At 32.6% G+C, this 18,548-nt stretch overlaps 1 protein-coding gene across 4 annotated transcripts in view; it reads right to left on the bottom strand.

Moving 5' to 3' along the window:
- Window positions 1–18,548, bottom strand: part of LOC145277320 (uncharacterized) — a 239,879-nt gene that overhangs the window by 58,553 nt on the left and 162,778 nt on the right. For all 4 annotated transcript variants that reach the window (XM_080128787.1, XM_080128789.1, XM_080128788.1 and 1 more), the window contains one exon: window positions 16,090–16,117. In XM_080128787.1, the coding sequence (XP_079984913.1) occupies window positions 16,090–16,117 (28 nt within the window). The remainder of the gene's footprint in view (window positions 1–16,089; window positions 16,118–18,548) is intronic.

Below are 18,548 nucleotides of genomic sequence, written 5' to 3'. Positions count from 1 at the left end.
TATTTTTTATATTATTTTCTTTTCAGATTACCATAAAAACTCATGTATTATATGCACACTTTTTTTTTTTACATAGGGATCACCACTTATCAGGGGGCCCTCGCGGATAAGGGCTATTGAGTGTACAGTAATCAATGGGATAATATTGTAGTAATCGTTAGTAATGGAAATTTGGTAGATTAGATTACTTAAGGGGGTGATTCATCAAGAGTTTGTTTATGTTGGACTTGAAGACAACCAATTTGGAGTCAGCTGGAAAGCGGTAAAATGGAATAGAGTTCCACAGGCGTGGAGTTCTAAGAAAGAAGCTTTGTTTATGGAATCTGCATTTTGACTTAGGCACAGTCAAAGAGTGGGGAAAATTACTGACAGTGGTTTCAGTTAGACGGGTGTTTTTCATGAAAAATTGGTGAGGAAGAACCAGAGATTGGAGCTCAGACGAGCATTTAAACATAAAACATACATCTTTTGGCGAGATCTATAGATTCTAATTTTGCTGGCAGTTTAATATAAAAAAAATATTTTTCTTTAGTACCAGTAATAGAAAATTAAGTTTTAAATTAAGTAAAATAAAAAAAATAAATAAATAAATAAACAAAGCAATCGCTTCTGGCACTGGAAAATAATTTTTTGATACCCATCAAAATTAGGATTTTTCTCATTCCTGAATAATCAACCCTACATTAATATAGATATACAGTGGTGGCAAAAAGAAAGTCCGCACTTGTCATTTTTTCAAAATCCGCAAATTTAAGCTAAATTGAATGTAAGTGTTTAAACAACCTACATCTCATTTGATTCACCTTTTATTCATCTATAATTTTACTTTTTCATATTTGACTTGTAATTGACGTATCCTTGTGTTCATGTCAATTTAAAAAAATTAACTTATTATCAGTTGAAATTTAAAAAGTTAGTCTCTTTTTACTTGCTCACTTTCTCCAACAGCCATTTGAAAATAATTCTAACCTGGACAAAGTATTTTCTGGAAGAAATTAAATAGAATTACAATTTATTCTTTTTAATAATATGCTGTAACGATCAACAAGGCAAATCAGATATTGAATTTGTAGGAATACATTATCAATGATAAAGAAACAATAAAGAAACGGGTGATTGGGGGGAGGGGCGATTGTTTGATGTGCCTTCACTGAGAAATGCTGATGAGACAAAATTCACACCCATCAAGAATGCCTCTTTTCAGATAGGTAGGTAGGTAGGTAGGTAGGTAGGTAGGTGTGTGTGTGTGTGTGTGTGTGTGTGTGTGTGTGTGTGTGTGTGAAAACTTATGAACGATAATGAAATATTGATTTTGTAGGAAGAAGTAATCAATGATAAAGAAACTGACATTACTTTATGCAGTAGATGTTTTTACAGTTTTTACTTTGAAGTATTTGGGGTGGGATCCAACCTTTCAAAATCCTAAGTACCTTTGATCAACTGGACAAGCAGCAAAATTCACTGTAGAGGGATCTAAATACAAAAAGGATTACTTCTTTGCTCGAACTGTTAACCTTTGCAATTCCTCCATGCTCCTTAACTGTATCAATATACAGAAATTTAGTTGTAGTATGAACAAACATCTTGTTGCACAACTCCCCATTTATGATGCCCCTGTAGGTATTACCATTAATTTACAGTAGTCCCAGCTGGAAACAATTGAAAAGACATTTCCAATGGAATTTCAAAGGAATGATTTGATAATTATTAAATCATTCCTCTCTGGTAGGTTTTATGATTAGTGGTTGATGGGCAGAAATCAGAAGCTCACAGTATTAATACTCCCAAATCACATTCATAGATCTTTTGTAGACATTTAGGCAGATGACACTACCATCTATGGCAAAAGGCCAAAAATGGTTAAGATTTCCCTGATTCTCTCTCTTCTGATCTTGGGCACATGGTGCAATAGGAAAAAGAATAGCTGGTTAATTTTAATGCATTTAAAGCCAAGTTTCTCACTTCCTATCATCAATGTACATCTGGCCCCTATTGAAATGAATGGCTCTCGCATTGAGGATACTTCATGTTTAGACAAGCTTCTTGGTCTGACCTTCACGCCTGATCTGAAATGAAGCACATACATCAAATCCGTTGCCAAGGTTACTGGAAAAATGGTTGGATCATTCTACTACTCCAATAGATATCTCACTGCCGATGCAATTGTCTATCTGTAGAGCCAAGTACATCCTAGAATGGAGTACTGTTGCCACATCTGGGCAGGAGCTGCTCAGAGTCCTATCCTGCCTTGACAGAGTTCAAAACCGATTTCGTAATCTAGTAGGCAATGCCCTTTTCTCTTCTCTGCAACCTCTTTCCCACAGAAGAGATGTTGCGAGCCTGTCTCTGCTCTATCGCTATTTTCATGGCAAGTGTTTGACTGAGCTCCAATCTATGGTCACCTCTCGCCAATCCTTCACAAAAAACACTCGTCTAGCAAAAATCACTATCAATAAATTCCCTCACTCTCTATCGGTACCTTAACCTAAATGTCGATTCCATCAACAAAGCTTCTATTTTAGAACCGCCCATCTGTAGAACTTTGTTCCGGTAGTCTGCTTTCCAGCTGACTACAATATTGTTATCTTCTAGTTCAACATAAACAAATTCTTATTAAACCATCTTCAAAAATATTTTGATTATACCAAGTTTTCACCACCAACAATTACTACGCTTCTGTCTCAATGACTACAATACACACATTAACTCTTATCCTCGAGTGGCCTCCATGCCTTGATATGTGGTAACCCCCTTTGTACAAAAAACCAACCATCTTAGTGCCAATTTGCAAGAGAAAGAGAGAGAGAGGAAAAGAAAAGAAAGAAAAGGTAAATGGTGCTTCAATATTATCAACTTATTCTGAGAATCATTACAAAAATGTAAATCGTCTGATGGTCAAAATTCAAATAAAATAATTGATGTTGTTGATTTCCCACCAAATTTTACCCATTCTAAAATGAATTGTTTCCAAATCAAATATGATGTCATGAATGGTGATGTAATGAATATGAATACATCCGGGCTTTTCCTCCCTACAAGATTATAATTGGCTGGTTAAGCCATAAATACTGACTGGTAGAGCTACCTGGGACAAACACTAAAAGGTATGCAAGCATCACACTAGGAACACCAGCTTTGATTACGACACTCGTGCAGTACAGAGACTTACTCGATTACTACTCAAAACTGTAGCAAGACCTGTTCAACTACTTCAACAATATATATCCCTTTCGTGGGATATATCAGTGGCAACGTAGTTAAAAAAAAAAAAAAAAGAAAAAGCTAATGAATACCATTAGAATGACTTATTGTTACTTACAGAAAGTGGGTAATTTTTTTTCACCCATTTTTTAAAATTTAACGAGAAACATAAGAAAAGATTTCTTTTCAATTCAATTCTTACATAAAGAAATTGACCCTTCCTATTGTTGGTACTTAGAAGTTATTGTCTGCACAAATTGGAGTAATTTATTTCCTTGTGAATACGTTAGTTAAATGGAACAAATTTCGGAATTAAGAAAAATGGTATAAAACAGCAATTCTAACAACAAATAGAACAACAAAAACAATTGGAACAACAAAAACAACACCAACAACGATAGAGGTTTGAAAAGTTATTTAAACAGCCAAAAGACAATAAACCACTTATGGAAGACATTATCGAGGACCACAAAATCACCAGGTTCGAGAATATTTTCAGCTGAAGGAATTTCAAACTTATTCTTGGAATTTAAATAAAACCTGGATATTGGTTCAACGTTTTCAGCTTATTTTCATAGGGTTGAAACACAATTCACAAAAAAAAAAAAAAATGCAAGCAATGATCTCACGAAAAAATTTTTTTTTAAATATCACTATTGTTATAGAAAAGAATATAAAATACATGAATTTAATCTTAATATAATCCTAAAAAATAAAAAAATTAAAAAAATAAACAGAGGATATGTCATTTAGTGAAACAATAGAAATCTTGTGGAAAATTTTCAATAAAGGAGATAGTTTCATACGCAATCTAAGTGTTTAAATATTGTCAAACATGAGGACAATGATTTTGTCACACGTGTTTCTTCAAGGATAAAATATGCTTTTATTGTGGGCGTGTAGTAAATGAAACAAACTTGAAAAAAAAAAGAAAGAAAAAAAAGAAAGAAAAAAAAAAAGGAAAAAAAGAAAGATAAAAAAAGAAAGATAAAAAAAAGAAAGAAAGAAAAAAAAGGTTTTCCACAGTTAAGAAACACAGAAAAATTGCCAGAGGCGTATCAGATACAAAATTAAAGTTCAAAGAATAACTAAAATGTAATAGAGGGTAGAACGCTAAAATTGTTGCCACAAAGAAAATAACATTACAGCTCTATATTAAAAAATTTTATTGAAAAAATTAATTCAAGTAATTTGATTATGTAGTAGTGATGACATCTATTCAATGTAGTTGCCTTCAATCACCGCCTTGATACAGAACCGAAACTGGGAGCATGCCTTTTCCACAAGCACCGGCGGGAGCTCAGCGAATGGTGGCGATTAGGCTGGCTTTGGTGTTATGGGAGGTCATGTTGGTGACGTTCTTAACATATAAACAAACGAAGTAATCCAGTGAGTTCAGCGGGGGATGAGAAGGGTACAAAGTCGTTGTGCTCCTTCTGAAACCAAGCCTGGGTCTCTTTGAACTTGTGGGCTGGCACCGAGTCCTGCTACGACATTCAGGGTCTGCCAACGGCCACCTGATTGCACCAGGGGATCACCACATTCTTCAGCACATCCAGGTACAATTTTTGGTGTTGACTTTCAAACCGACTTCAAAGATGTGAGATGGCATGATATGGCCATCACTTGAAACGATTCCGAATTATCATAACCATGGCCGGAAACTTTGTTGATCTGTGCCCTCAAGCATTGAACCATTCAGATTTGCATTTTGAGGGTGCTGGCAATGGTCCTGTTGTCATAACTTGGATCGGTAGAGAGCATGACTTGTACAGCAGTGCATCTCCAATCTCGCTCATTGAACATTGTGTCACTTTCAGGCATGATAGAAGGCTCCTATTGCTCTTGGGATTGGTACACAACTGGCCAACTAGTAGATTGTCTGTAACAAAAAAAAACCAAAAAACAAAAAACAAAAACAAAAAACAATTTCATTAAACAAAAATGAAATAATGTCGCCTTTTCTAGGACAACAATTTTATCGTTCCACCCTGTATTTCATTCATGGGAAAAAACTCATAAATCGAAAGTGTATATACTTCATTCAGAAAATATTTTTAGTCTAGACTGGATTGTACTATTTAATTTATGAGAATTGACATAAAAGAGAAAAATAAGACAAAGCAAATGGAAAGATTTATTACATAGTTGAAAAGAGAATTTCCTTGCATTTTTTCAGAAGCACTTAGTCTGTACACAAAAATAGAAGGTGACTTTCAATTAAAAGAAATCAAACCGATTTTTGAACTCAAAAGAAAAGTATCAAGGAATTAAAAGGTTGGACAAAATTGGCATAATTTCAAGTCAATACTCAGATTGGGCATAGCCAATCGTATATATATAAAAAAAAATATCAGAGCATGGGTTGATTTTTCGATTGGGTTGAAAGACTGTTTGAAAGTCTATCTCCTCTACCATCTCCAGAAGATGCAACACAATATTAGAAGAGAATTTCAGAGAATTGAAGAATTCAGGTTCAAGCTGAGTTCTGAAAAATGCGAATTCTTAAAAAAAGATAAAATATTTTTTGGCAGTCAAGGAAAAAAAAACAGATCCTAAAATGAAGAACATGCCTTAAACTCCAGGCTTTCTTGGGTTTAATAAGTTACTATAGCATATATATTCCAAAAGTATATGATATGAAAGTTCCATTAAATAAGTTGGTAAGAAAAAAGGTACAAAGTGGATATGGTCAGAAGAATGTGAACAGGCTTAAAAAAAACTAAAAAGCTCTTTGTTAGCAGACCTATCATTAACACATTTCAAGCCAAAGAGGAAAATCATTGTAGTAGCAGATACTAGTAATGAGTAGGGCAGTGACAACAGCATACTCTTTTCATTGTTTTGACTCTTGAGTATATATCTGTCAATATCTTATATGTTTTTATATAGACGAATGTGATTCTTGATTGATGAAGTGTGTCTGTGTCGGATATATACTCGAGAGTCAAAACAATGAGAAGAATATTCTGTTGCCACAGCCCTAAAAATGAGAGACTGGGTGCTGTACTGCTTCGCAAATTTGAGAAAGGATCTACAAAGCCAATAGCACATGCCTCGAGAATGTTACTGGCTGTGGCATGAAATTACAGTCAAATTGAAAAAGAAAGTTTAGCAATAATTTATGCTGTAAAAAAAAAAAAAATTCACAGGTTTTTATACAGAAGAGAATTTAATCTGCAGACAACAAGCTGATGATAATATTTGGTTTGAAAAAAAGGTATACTAACTCACACGGCAAATTGATTACAACGTTAGAATGTAATTCTATTGATTTATAATTTTAAAATAGAATATCTACCTTCAAAGATAAGTCATGTCAATGGGTTATCAAGATTAATACCTAAATATATGGAACCACTTGAATAAACAACAATAACGGCGCTAAAAGACAAAAATGAATTATCAAGTTTTGTTATGCAATACTATTAGAGAACTTCCGGTTATGCTAGATGTAAAAAAAAAAAAAGCAGCAAAGAATGGTAATTTCATTAGAAAAATAAAGCAAGTCTGGTTGAATGAGAAAACTAAAATAGAAAATAGTGTCGCTCTTTTCAATATGTAAACAGGTATACACAGATAGAGTAGTAATGTTGTCTACTCTGCAAAAGAAAATTCTCAAAGAATTTCACACAGGTCATCCAAGAATTTTGAGAATTAATGAAAAGTTATATATATATTTATATTATTAAGTGCAAACATCCAATTGCAACAAATAAAATAAGTGCACTTAAAGTTTTTAGTTGTTTTGGACTCCCATGGTTTAGTTTTTAGTTGTTTTGAACTCCTATAAACTTTAGTCAATGACAATGCAACCCAATTCATGAGAAGAGAATTTAAGGAATTCTGCAAACCATTGTCTATCAATTATGTAACAACACCAGTATACCACTCAAGATCAAACAAACGGACAGAAAAATTGGTGGACACGTTTAAATGAGTTCTGAAGAAGAATCAAGGTGTGAACACAAATCAAAGAAGTATTTAGAAATTTTTGCCAGTTTACAGAATCATGCCAAACCTGAATACAACATCATGTTTATCGTCAGCATTGTTAATTTTTGCAAGAAAAAGACGCTCTGTGTTTGATAGACTGCTGCCTCTTACATCAAAGAAACTATTAATGAAAGACAAACAGATGACTAAAATCTATAGGCCAGGGGATTTTTTTTTTTTCAAAATCTTTAAAGCCGAAAGAATTTTTGGAGAAAGAATAATAACTAAAGAATTATACAAGGCATATATGACATAAAAGGAAACAAATTCCTGTGCAAAAGACATTGGAATCAGTTGAGACCAAAACACACTTCAGAAGTCATGGGAAATACTGAAGAGATTCCAATAGTAGTTTTTATGTCCCAAGTGAAATTCTTGTCCCTATAAGTCAGCATTCTCCAATGGAAGTGTCCTCAAACTCAAAGCCAGAAGTATCAGTGCGTCAAACGTCACCACAGCAAGGAGGATAGAGCAAGAAAAGGGTGGGGGTGGGGGAATGAATAGATTATATCTAGCTCCTAAAAGGAGAAAATATTAAAGGCTAAATTCACGGGAAAGTTTAGCTGGGGCGGGGGGAGGGGTAGAGTGATGTAATGAATAGAAGTACATTAGGGTCTTTACTCCTTACAAGGTTATGATTGGCTGCTTAAACCATAAATTTCAACTCAGAGCCATCTAGGACAGATGTCAAAATGTATGCAAGCCAAGCACGCCAGCTTCAACTATGACACTCGTGCAGTATAGCGACTTACCTGATTATTACCCAAAACTGTAGCAAAATGCTGCTGAGCTACTTCAAACAATATATATCCCTTTCATAGAACATATCAAAGAGAATTCTGTTGCTGTCACTGACTTAAAACTGACATTTGTTTTATTTAAAGGATATTTAGCTCACAATTATTTTTATAGAAAGAGAAGACGAAAGAGAAAATCCTATGTGGACAACTAAAATTCCCATGCAGTCCTGCTAGTTTGTGATTAATTTACATTCTATTTTTAGGTTTTTAAAGGAATATTTTCTTTTAATGCTAGCACAGCTGTTTCAGGGTCATTTCTTTATTTATTGAGACAAATGACAAGAGGAATTCATGTAATGCCATATTGCTAGCATCTATTTGTATAAAAGACAAAAGAGGCACGCACGTTTCTGTATGTCCAGCAAAGACTTTTTTCATGTGGATTCTTGGGGGGGGGGGTACTATGTTTTAGAACTTTTTATATACTCCCTAGATTATAATATCTACGATTTGCGAGGGGACGTTACATCTAGATTTATTTTGATTGACTTTCATAAAATTCACGCTATTCCATCCTCTCATGTTTGTGTTTTTCATATAAAAGCGAAACTAATCGAAAGCGAAGGCATATAAAAGCGAAACTAATCGAAAGCGAAGGCAGCTTCCTGGCTTTCCTGTCAGGGACATCCAGAAACCCCTCATATCAGACAATTGCTATTCATTTGGACGCTCCCTTTTTGTGGGGAGCTGGTTTTCCCTAACATCATGGGGAAACAAATAAATGAAACAGCAGAAAGCTGGCCAACCTTCATTTCTGGACCTGCATGAACTCATTCACTTAGCAATTCAACTTTTTGATTAACATCACTAAATTTTAATGATTTTCACTTCCTATGGTCCCGTAGCATAGCGGTAAGATGTCACAGTTTCTTTCACTTTCTTTTCTGCCTTTGCCTCACCATGTCACTGGTTCAATGCTGCCTGCCTACTAACACTTTATTTTTTTTTCTTTTACACCTCCTAACACCCGGGTAACACCAGGTACCCCTACTAGTATAATATAAAAATGAAAAGGTTGGGGTTTTTTTTTTTTTTTTAATTCATCATGTTTAGTCAAAAAAAAAAAAAAAATGGTCTGCTCATTGCTGTAATAAATTTTTATATTATACACTTTTATATATATATATATATATATATATATATATATATATATATATATATATATATAGTAATTTATTAAATATATATGGTGATTAAGCTACACTGAATATTCGGCATTTCATCCACTCTAGGATTCCTCAGGAGGAATCCTAGAGTACATGAAACGCCGAATATTCAGTGTAGCTTAATCGCCATATATATTTTATAAATTACTAACTAGCTCTACCTATGTATTGAGCACTTTTGAAGTAAATACTTAAAGTTTACGCATAAATCTATATTAATTTTATGTGAGTAAGTGAAGTAGTTTTATGCAAACAGTTAATAAAACATGTTAAAAAACACTTTGAAAAAGAGTTAAAAACATATTTAATCTGAAAAGGAAGCACTTGATCAGTGGATAGTCCTTAATGCGCAGAATTTCAATGAAATACTTTCCTTCTCATCAGAGGGTAGGAATTAGCAAAATGCGGGATCGGATTTTGCATACAAATGTATTTGATGAAACTGCAAGTAAGTCAAAGATCTTACTTGATAACAAAAAGTGAAGCAGAGGGAATATGGTGAAGAAAAAGGTGATTTCATGTGAATGGTGAAAGGTAAATAATCCAATGACGGTAAAATCAAAAAATATAACTCCAAGAAAGTTAATTGAATTTCCATTTGCACAAGTAAAATCCAAGGAAATCACGTAATTGGAAGATGGTCCAAAATAATCCAAAAGGCTGAAATCCATGGAATAATTCACAAATATGTACAAGAAAAAGGGGAAAAAATTCCAATAATATTAATTTTTATTTTATTTATATTTATATATATATATATATATATATATATATATATATATATATATATATATATATATATTAAAATGGAAACATGATTAAACAATGAAACCATTTTTTTATCAAACAAAACTTTAAATCCACAAAACATGCACAGAGAGATCAATATTTTGCCTCAAACAATTTATTAAGCTTCATCATGAGAAAGGCATGTTGCAAAATATGATTAGTAGGAGAGAAAAGTCAAAATGGTGAAATTACAAGTATTGCGCCAGAGTGTGTGCTCAATTCTCTCTTGACAAAACTATCTGAAGATAACAGTTAAACTAGGCGATGTCAAAAATGCACTAGTTTCACATATGCTTGATTTTAATCATAGTTTTAACTTCACTAGTGCTACAATAATCAAATATGCACATAAGATCCAACAAAGACATCTTATGCAAGAAGTTTTGATTGCATTATGATATTGTTTATGCAATAACATATGCATTTATATTCACCCCCAGACCATATTTAAGGATAATGAATGTCTATCTTTTAAATAGAACTCAGTTCAAAACACTTATCTACCTCGTAGGACCACTCGTCAGCAGCACACATCTCAATCACCTTTCTAACTATAACCATTCTATGGTCCCCCCTCGCCAAACTTTCACAAGAAACACCCGTCTAGCAGAAAACACTATCACTAATTTCCCCTACTCTTTATCTGTGCCTAAACCTAAACGTAGATTCCATGAGCAAAGCTTCTTTCTTAGAACTGCACACCTATGGAATTATCTTCCATTTTTCTGCTTTCCAGCTGACTACAATATGGTTGTCTTCAAGTCTAACGTAAACAAGTTTTTGATGAGCCGTTCCATATAAGTTAACAAATTTACCGAATCTCCATTACTAACAGTTACTATATTGTCCAATTTCTACTGTACACTCTTTAACCCTTATCCTCGAGTGGCCTCTCGGCTTTGATAAGTGGTGATGCCTATGTAAAAAAAACAAAACAAAACAAAAAAAACAAACAAACCTATTCTTGCCATTCCTTTACCATTTAAATTTTTCTGCTAGCACCTCCTACTCTCGTAACTTTTCATCACTTCAACTTTTCTTACCTCCTACCTCTTGTCCTACTCTCCACTTTGGCATTTTAACTCCCACACCACACCACACCCAATGTGTGCTTTCTCTTTTACCACTCATGCATGTATGCATAACTACCTTATCTCTGCCTTGTCTGAAAATGTGTATACACACACATTATATATATATATATATATATATATATATATATATATATATATATATAAATGACAAAAATTTATATTCCAAAATACATGATGTTGACAATTTTATTCCTTTACATCAATTGATCCTGACAGTTCTTGACAGTGTGTTTCGTAACGCAAAATCAATCACTTCATAATTATATCAATTAGTGAATCTATTATGCTCTTAACTCATCAGAAGAAATAGCAACGATCAATCCACCAAAAGGAATTAAAATGTGATACGACATGGTGAGAATCCGAAAATTTGGAAGAGAAGCTGCAGTTACCTTTATATTTTACCATTACGCCATCTTGGATTTTTTCAATCCAAGATGGCGTAATGGTACACCAAACAAGTATAAACATTGTGAAGCCCAAGAAAAAGCTTAAAGCATCATGATAAGCAGTGGCTCCTTTGATAACCAACATGGAGGACCCGTTTAGCCAATGTTGCTCTTTGCTTATTTCATGTAGCAGAATATCACAGCCCAAATACATATAAATACGATAAACACATTAAAAGATCATGCAGAGGAAGAAATAAACCACAGGGAAATGAGACTAGTAATGAAGTTCTATTACAAAAAGCAACCCCAAGGTTCCTTTACTAATATAGAACAGAATCCAAGAGTTATATCACCGGTTTTACAAACACTCAGTATATCATGCAATTTTTTTTTTTTTTTTTTACAAATTCTTGTATGCATTCTTTAGTAGCCAGGACTAAATAAATCTAAAAATTTTAATCATTAGAAATTTAAAATTATTAATGTTTTAAACTAAAAAAAAAAAAAAAAAAAAAAAATTATGGTTGGAATGATTTATCTATATAAATAAAATGAACTCATTTTTTCTCGTCGGATTTTGACCTTAATAGGATTAAAAATCAAGATATTTCATGCAAATATAATATGCACAAACGGCAGAACAATATCTGAGGTGTGTTATAGGCTTATTATTTCTCAAATTCCTCGATAATCTTAGATTTCTATACTTTTTCTGCTGAGAAGTCACGGCCAAAATCGGTTAAGATCAATGGAAGTGGTAAAATATTTTCTCTCTAATAAATTCCTCCTCCCCCTGCCACCACTTAACACCGTTTGGGGATCGTTCACAAGGAACAGTTGAGAAGAGAACACCGGTTTGGCTTCGTAGTTCTTTCATGTGAAGTTATTTAAAATCACTAAACTAAGCTGCAGTGCTCTGTGGCGTAGTGGTTAGCGTGCTGGACAATTCACATTATATTTTCACGTTCGCGCCGACCTACCGTAGTCGTTTTTTTTTTTTTCCTAAACAACTGGAATGGACTTTTCTTGGTGGCCGAACTGTTAACGTTGCAGATGTTTTTTTTGTTTTTTTTCACACTTTATTTTCCTACTTTTACTCATGACTCCGGGTTTGATCCTTCCTACTTACCTACCATAACATTTTTTAAAACTCCCCCCCCCCGTCCCGGAAACAAACACTCGGGCAACGCCGGGTACCCCCGATAGTATATATATATATATTAGTGTTGGGACGATTAATCGGAATTGGAATCGGAAAAATCGGAAGATTTGGGGGTACTGAATCGGTATTGAAAAAATTGATGCCTATTTTCAGATGCTAAAACGATTCTTTTAATGGTCTTTTTTTTTTATTTGATTTTGTTTAAAGTAAAATCTTCCATTGCTGTTAATAATGATAAAATAATAAATATTTATTGATTTTAAATTACCAATAAAGTTAAAATCGATAGATCATCCTCCACAAGTGTATTTTGACGTTTAGGAAAATATCTGCATATTTAACATGTGTTTTTTACAAAAATCGGGGAAAATAATAATCTTATAGTTAAATAATTAGAGATTTATAAAGAATTGGAATCGGTAATTGTATTGGAATCGGGAAAAATATTGGAATCGTCACATCACTAATATATATATATATATATATATATATATATATTTCTGTGGAAGTATTTTTTATTCACTTATATTTCCTTTTTATGTATACCAATCCTGATTTAAGAAGCTCAATGTAGTTATAATGATTTTTGTGCTATGAAACAAATACTGTCAAGAATTGTAAACGTCAACTGAATTAAAGGAATAAATTGTAAGATGGTCAAATAGACTTTTTTATTGGTTCATTATATATACATATATATATATATTAAAAACCCTATCAAAATTTAAATATAAATGAATAAAAAACTTTATAAGTAGATAATCAAAAATTGCATGAAGCAGTGAGCATATAAACTTTTAAAATTAAAAATGTTTTTAATGCACATGAATTATTAAAAAAAAAAACTTCCCACTAGAATTAGCCTTCTGTTACATAAAATGTCTATAAACAAGTGAAGTATGCATGGTTCCCCGTGATTGCACAGTGAACGAGGCATTAAAAAAAATGACTAATTTCAACATTTGCGCCCCCCCCTACCATTTAGCCCCAAAAGTCCCCAAGGGATGTCAAATCCTGGTGAAAATGAACAAATGGTGCAGTTTTAGGGCTTAACATATGTAAATTTGAGTTCTGCACCATGCAAAAAAAGAAATGACTAGGTCCATCATTTAATAAGCACAAAAGTGTCAATTTTAGCCATTTTAACCCGAAAGGCACCCCTAGAGGTGGCAACAAGAGTTTTCCCGGTAAAATCCGTTCTGTTACTTTTTCACTCATATCTTGTTTAATGTTTGTGAAAAATTTCAAAAAATTCCAAAGCATAGTTATTGAGAAAAGTGTGGATGAACGGACAAGGGTGAATTTATAGGTTCATCCTCCTTTTGTCAGGGGACCAATAATTATTTTCATTTATTTGTTATCTTATATACTGTTTTTATTTATTTAGCAATGACTAATTTTTTTTGTTTTAATTAAAAAATGAAAATGCTTTCAAACTGCAATCTGACTGTTGTTCATGTCGCCAAAATTCAGACAAAAATAATTTAATAAAATCGTGTGACCACTTTTTGTGCATATGTTTTTTTTTCTTTATGTGACTTAGCTTATTATTTTTTTAGTTACTATTAATTGTTTACCTATTCAAATAAGAATGAAATAATATAAAGTACCAAAAATAACTTTAAAAACTTATTTTAAAAATAATTCAATTAAATTCACCAAAATGCATTTCAATTCAGCCATTTTAATCTTAACAATTGAAAAAAATAAAATTGAATAAAATAAAATTGCAACCCTTTAAAATGAATTTGGATGGATTTAAACTACTGAATAAAGTCATTTTTGACTATAAAAATCTTAGCAAATACTCATTTAATTCAAAGAATGAAAGCTTTAGAAGCTATTCACATCAAATAATGTTATAGAGATTAAAACATTACCCTAACAATATTAGTTCACGATATAACAATTTAATTCATTAAATTAAACAATATCGTAATAATTAGGAGGTGCCGGTAGTTAGATAGTTAACAACACAGACTGATGACCTGGTTGTTCCAAGTTTAAATCCAGTTTGTTCCACAAAAACACTTTCACTTGGGATGTTGGCAACCTTCATGTGATCTCTCTCTTATGTACCCAATGTATTTCTAGAAAGAATTTTGATCAGGAAGATATCAGAGAAACCAATACCAACAATAGATCATTGGATTCATAAGATATAAATAAATACTGTAATAATTTAATCATCAAAACCCCTTTTTTTCTTGTTTTAGATAAGGCGGAAAAAGCCAAGGCTATAGCCCTTGATATATCCAAAACCTTTGACAATGTCTAGCGTGAAGGGCTTTTGATGAAAATTAAATCGTACAGTATAATTGGACGAATACTAAATATGAGATTTTTCTCAGACAAGATGACCATCCAGGTTGTCCTTGATGGACGTACATTCAAACAGCATAACATTAATGTGGGAGTGCCTCAGGTGTCGATCCTTGAACTACTATTATTCATGATATTCATTAACAACCTCCCTGATAACATTATGTCTGAGATAGGTATATTTGCTGATGCTACAAGGCTTTATATCAGGCATAAGACTGTTCCAGACTGTAGTGAAATGGGGCCGTAAATGGATCGTAACATTTAATGCTACTAAGAGTAAGCTGCTTTTCTTTTAACAATTACAAGAAGCCTTACCAACCACTGATAGCCATGACTAATAACATGCTACCTGAAATCTCATTCTTCAAATTTCTCGGCTTAACATTCACAGGAAATATGAATTGGAAAAAATACATTGCGGACATTGTAAAGGCTGCTGCAAAAAAGGTGGGTTCCCTCTATCGTGCTAGATTATTCACGTCTGAGAGTATCTTGTACCTTTACAAAGCCACCACTCACTTATGCATGAAATATTGTTGCCACATCTGGGCTGGTGCATCTACCGCTAGTTTCTCTCTCTTAGATAAGATCCAAAGAAGAGTCTCCAATTTAATAGGACCTGCACTGTCAACTAAGTTCCAAACCCTGCCCCATCGCCGCAATGCTGCATCCCTGTTCCTGTTTTACAAGTATTTTAATGGAATGTGCTCAGATGAACTCATTGCACTTGTGCCCCCCCCCAACCTCGACATATATACCCCTGACAAACCTGCTTAACAACAAAATCACACCCCTTCACTGTAGAGGACCCTAAATGCCAGAAAGTCTTCTACTTTAATAGTTTCTTTCTTTAGACAGCTAGACTTTGGAATTCCCTTTCCCGCTACCTGCTTCACTGACTGTACTGACATGCGGAAGTTTAAATGTAATGTAAATCAACATCTTCCTCATCTCCCCTAAACATGGTCCCAAAAAGTAGTCCCTTATGTTCAAGTGGCGATATGCCTTGTTGGGGGGAGGGGGTGAATGCAAGTAAAAATCAGCAGAGCAAAGAATCTGCAAATAAAAATACTGAGCAAAACTGGTTAAGCACAACAAGTTTTAACGAAAGATCTTCCATCTTTTTTCAAAGTTCTAAAACATTAACAAGAAAAATCAACTTACCTAAGTCACCATAAGATAGTTCCTGAATCTAAGTTAAAGAAGAAAAAAAAAGAATGGAGAAGAAAAAGTTAAATTTAGATTAAATAAATAGTAAAAAAAAAAAATACAATCGTCTTTTAAAAGGAAAATGAAAAAAGTGAAAATCTAATTAAGAAAAAAGTACTTAAAATTTAAAAAAAAAATCTTAATTGCAATAAAACAGTCTTGACAGGTGTCATGGTTACTGTAAGGCTATCAAATAAAAAAAAAATTGGATATTCTTAAATTTAGATTTATTGGAATTGTATAACATCAAACGGTTTTGTGGAAAACTTGGCTGATTCAAATGTTTGTTGTGTTAAAGAAAGCAAGAAATTTGACTCTAATGAGTTAAGGAATAAACAGCCGATTCAAAGAACAAGGCACACATCAGGAAAGAGTATTAGAGATAATGCTAAGTATCAATGTACTCTGTTCATAACATAAGAAATGCAAGAAAAACACCAGAAGGCAAATGTAGGAGTACAACTATTATGTGATTCACAAATAAGCCTGTGACGTGAATTCATTTTCATCCATTTTTAAAAAAATTGTTTAGCTGACCCTAATCTAAAGACATCTACTAATAAAATAACCATAGGCAACGTAGACTATTTATAATGCTAAGTCTATAAACTATTGCAACAGAATTATTTTATAATTTCTTAGAACTTTGCACCATCCATTCATTTTTCTGCTGCCAGCTTTACATCTCACTAAATACACTGACCATTTTAAAATTCCCCTAACAACATAATCTTTTTCAACCAATCGAGACCTTTGGTGTCTCTCAGACACTTCTCACTATCTTCAGGGTTTTATGGACAAATTTATCTTTAGTTGACCTTTGACAACTAAATATTTTTGTTTACTAGCCAAATAGAAAAGTTATTAGTCAAAACCATATGAATATGACATTTTCATTCCATGACGAGTATGTAAAGATTTTTTTTCTGTATTTTTTTTAATAAGTGTAATTCTAAATATGCATAGAATTTTATGTTGAGATTTGAAGGTATAAACATTCAAATTTTTTCAGGCGTTATTTTAAAGAGCTTTTGTTAAAAAAAAAAAAGAAAAAAAAAAGAGTATTGTTTTAATAAATTTTTATTGACTTTGGTGATTTTATAAAAAAAAAAAAATAAAGGTTGAAAAGACATTTTTCACTTGGTAATGAGCTTTGGAAGATTGTCAGGGAAAAAAACAAAAACAAAAAAAAACAAAAAAAAACACAATCACTAAAAGTGTTTTATTATTTCTAGTCGTCACTTTGAAAAAAAAAAAAAACAAGTCACTCGCAAATGCGAATGTTTCACTCACAACGCAAAGCCCTAATCTTACATAAGAAAAGATAATAGCTATACGGTCACTTATGAATTACTGCAAAGGAAAATTCCAAAACTAACTGATGAAGACAGACTCTGAAAATGGAAGTTAATTTCACTGTTATACGTTATTGAGAAGTTAAATAATCTCAGTATGAATACAGCCATTAATAGCAACTTGAATGAAGACGAAAGAAAAATTTAAACGAAAAATAAAAAAATAAAATATCATTTTTTTATCACTTTTATAATGGCTGCATGAAACATGACACCTGTCAAACAATTAGGTATAATACTAATAAGCATGGTTTTCACAAGGAACCATGTTATTTTGGCCTTGTTAAAAATTATGTAACGTCAAGCTTAGTAAATATTCATATAATGGGGTTTGTACGAATCAGGGGTATCAGATAAATCAAAGAACAACGAATTCTCTGCAGAGAAAACCCAAGGAATGGGTGGCGGCAGAGATATTAATTAACCAATGCAAGGCAATTACTTTCACCTTCACCAAGTTAAAAATGCAAGTAAAAATTTTTTAAATACACAAAATATTTTCATAGTGTGGATGGTTAGGGGTGAGGATTTAGATTTAGTCAAATTGACCAGAAATTGATTAAAAAAAAAAAAAAAAGAAAAAAAAAAGAATTATTTTTTTTAACTTCTTTGCTTTTCGCTTTTATATAGTATTTTCTTGCCAAATTTTCGCCCAAAAACTGATTAAAAAGTTTGCTGCATGTCTGAATACTCTTTATGTAAAATTTCAAATGTTTAGACCCAAAATTGGCTTAACAGTTTGCTAGAGACTGCAAAGGTAAAATCTTTTGAACTTTGACCTTTTGGAAGCCAAATTTTTAGCAAAAAAAAAAACAAAACAAAAAAAACGATTAAAAAGCTTGCCCTATGTCTGAATACACTTTATGTAAAATTTCAAATGGTTAGACCAAAAATTGGTTGAGTTATTTGGTAGAGACTGCAGAGTTCAGTTTTTTAAACTTTGACCCCAATTATGACCCCTTAACATTATATTAAATTATAAAGTTAGATATAGGTTACTTGGATATGGATCTAAAATTTCAAGTGTTTAGACCCAAAATTGGCGGACGGGTTTGGAAG

Source organism: Euprymna scolopes, chromosome 1 (assembly GCF_053919585.1).
Source record: "Euprymna scolopes isolate OS-2025 chromosome 1, ASM5391958v1, whole genome shotgun sequence".
Taxonomy (NCBI): Eukaryota; Metazoa; Mollusca; class Cephalopoda; order Sepiida; family Sepiolidae; genus Euprymna; species Euprymna scolopes.
This window is presented reverse-complemented; position numbering and strand designations above follow the sequence as displayed.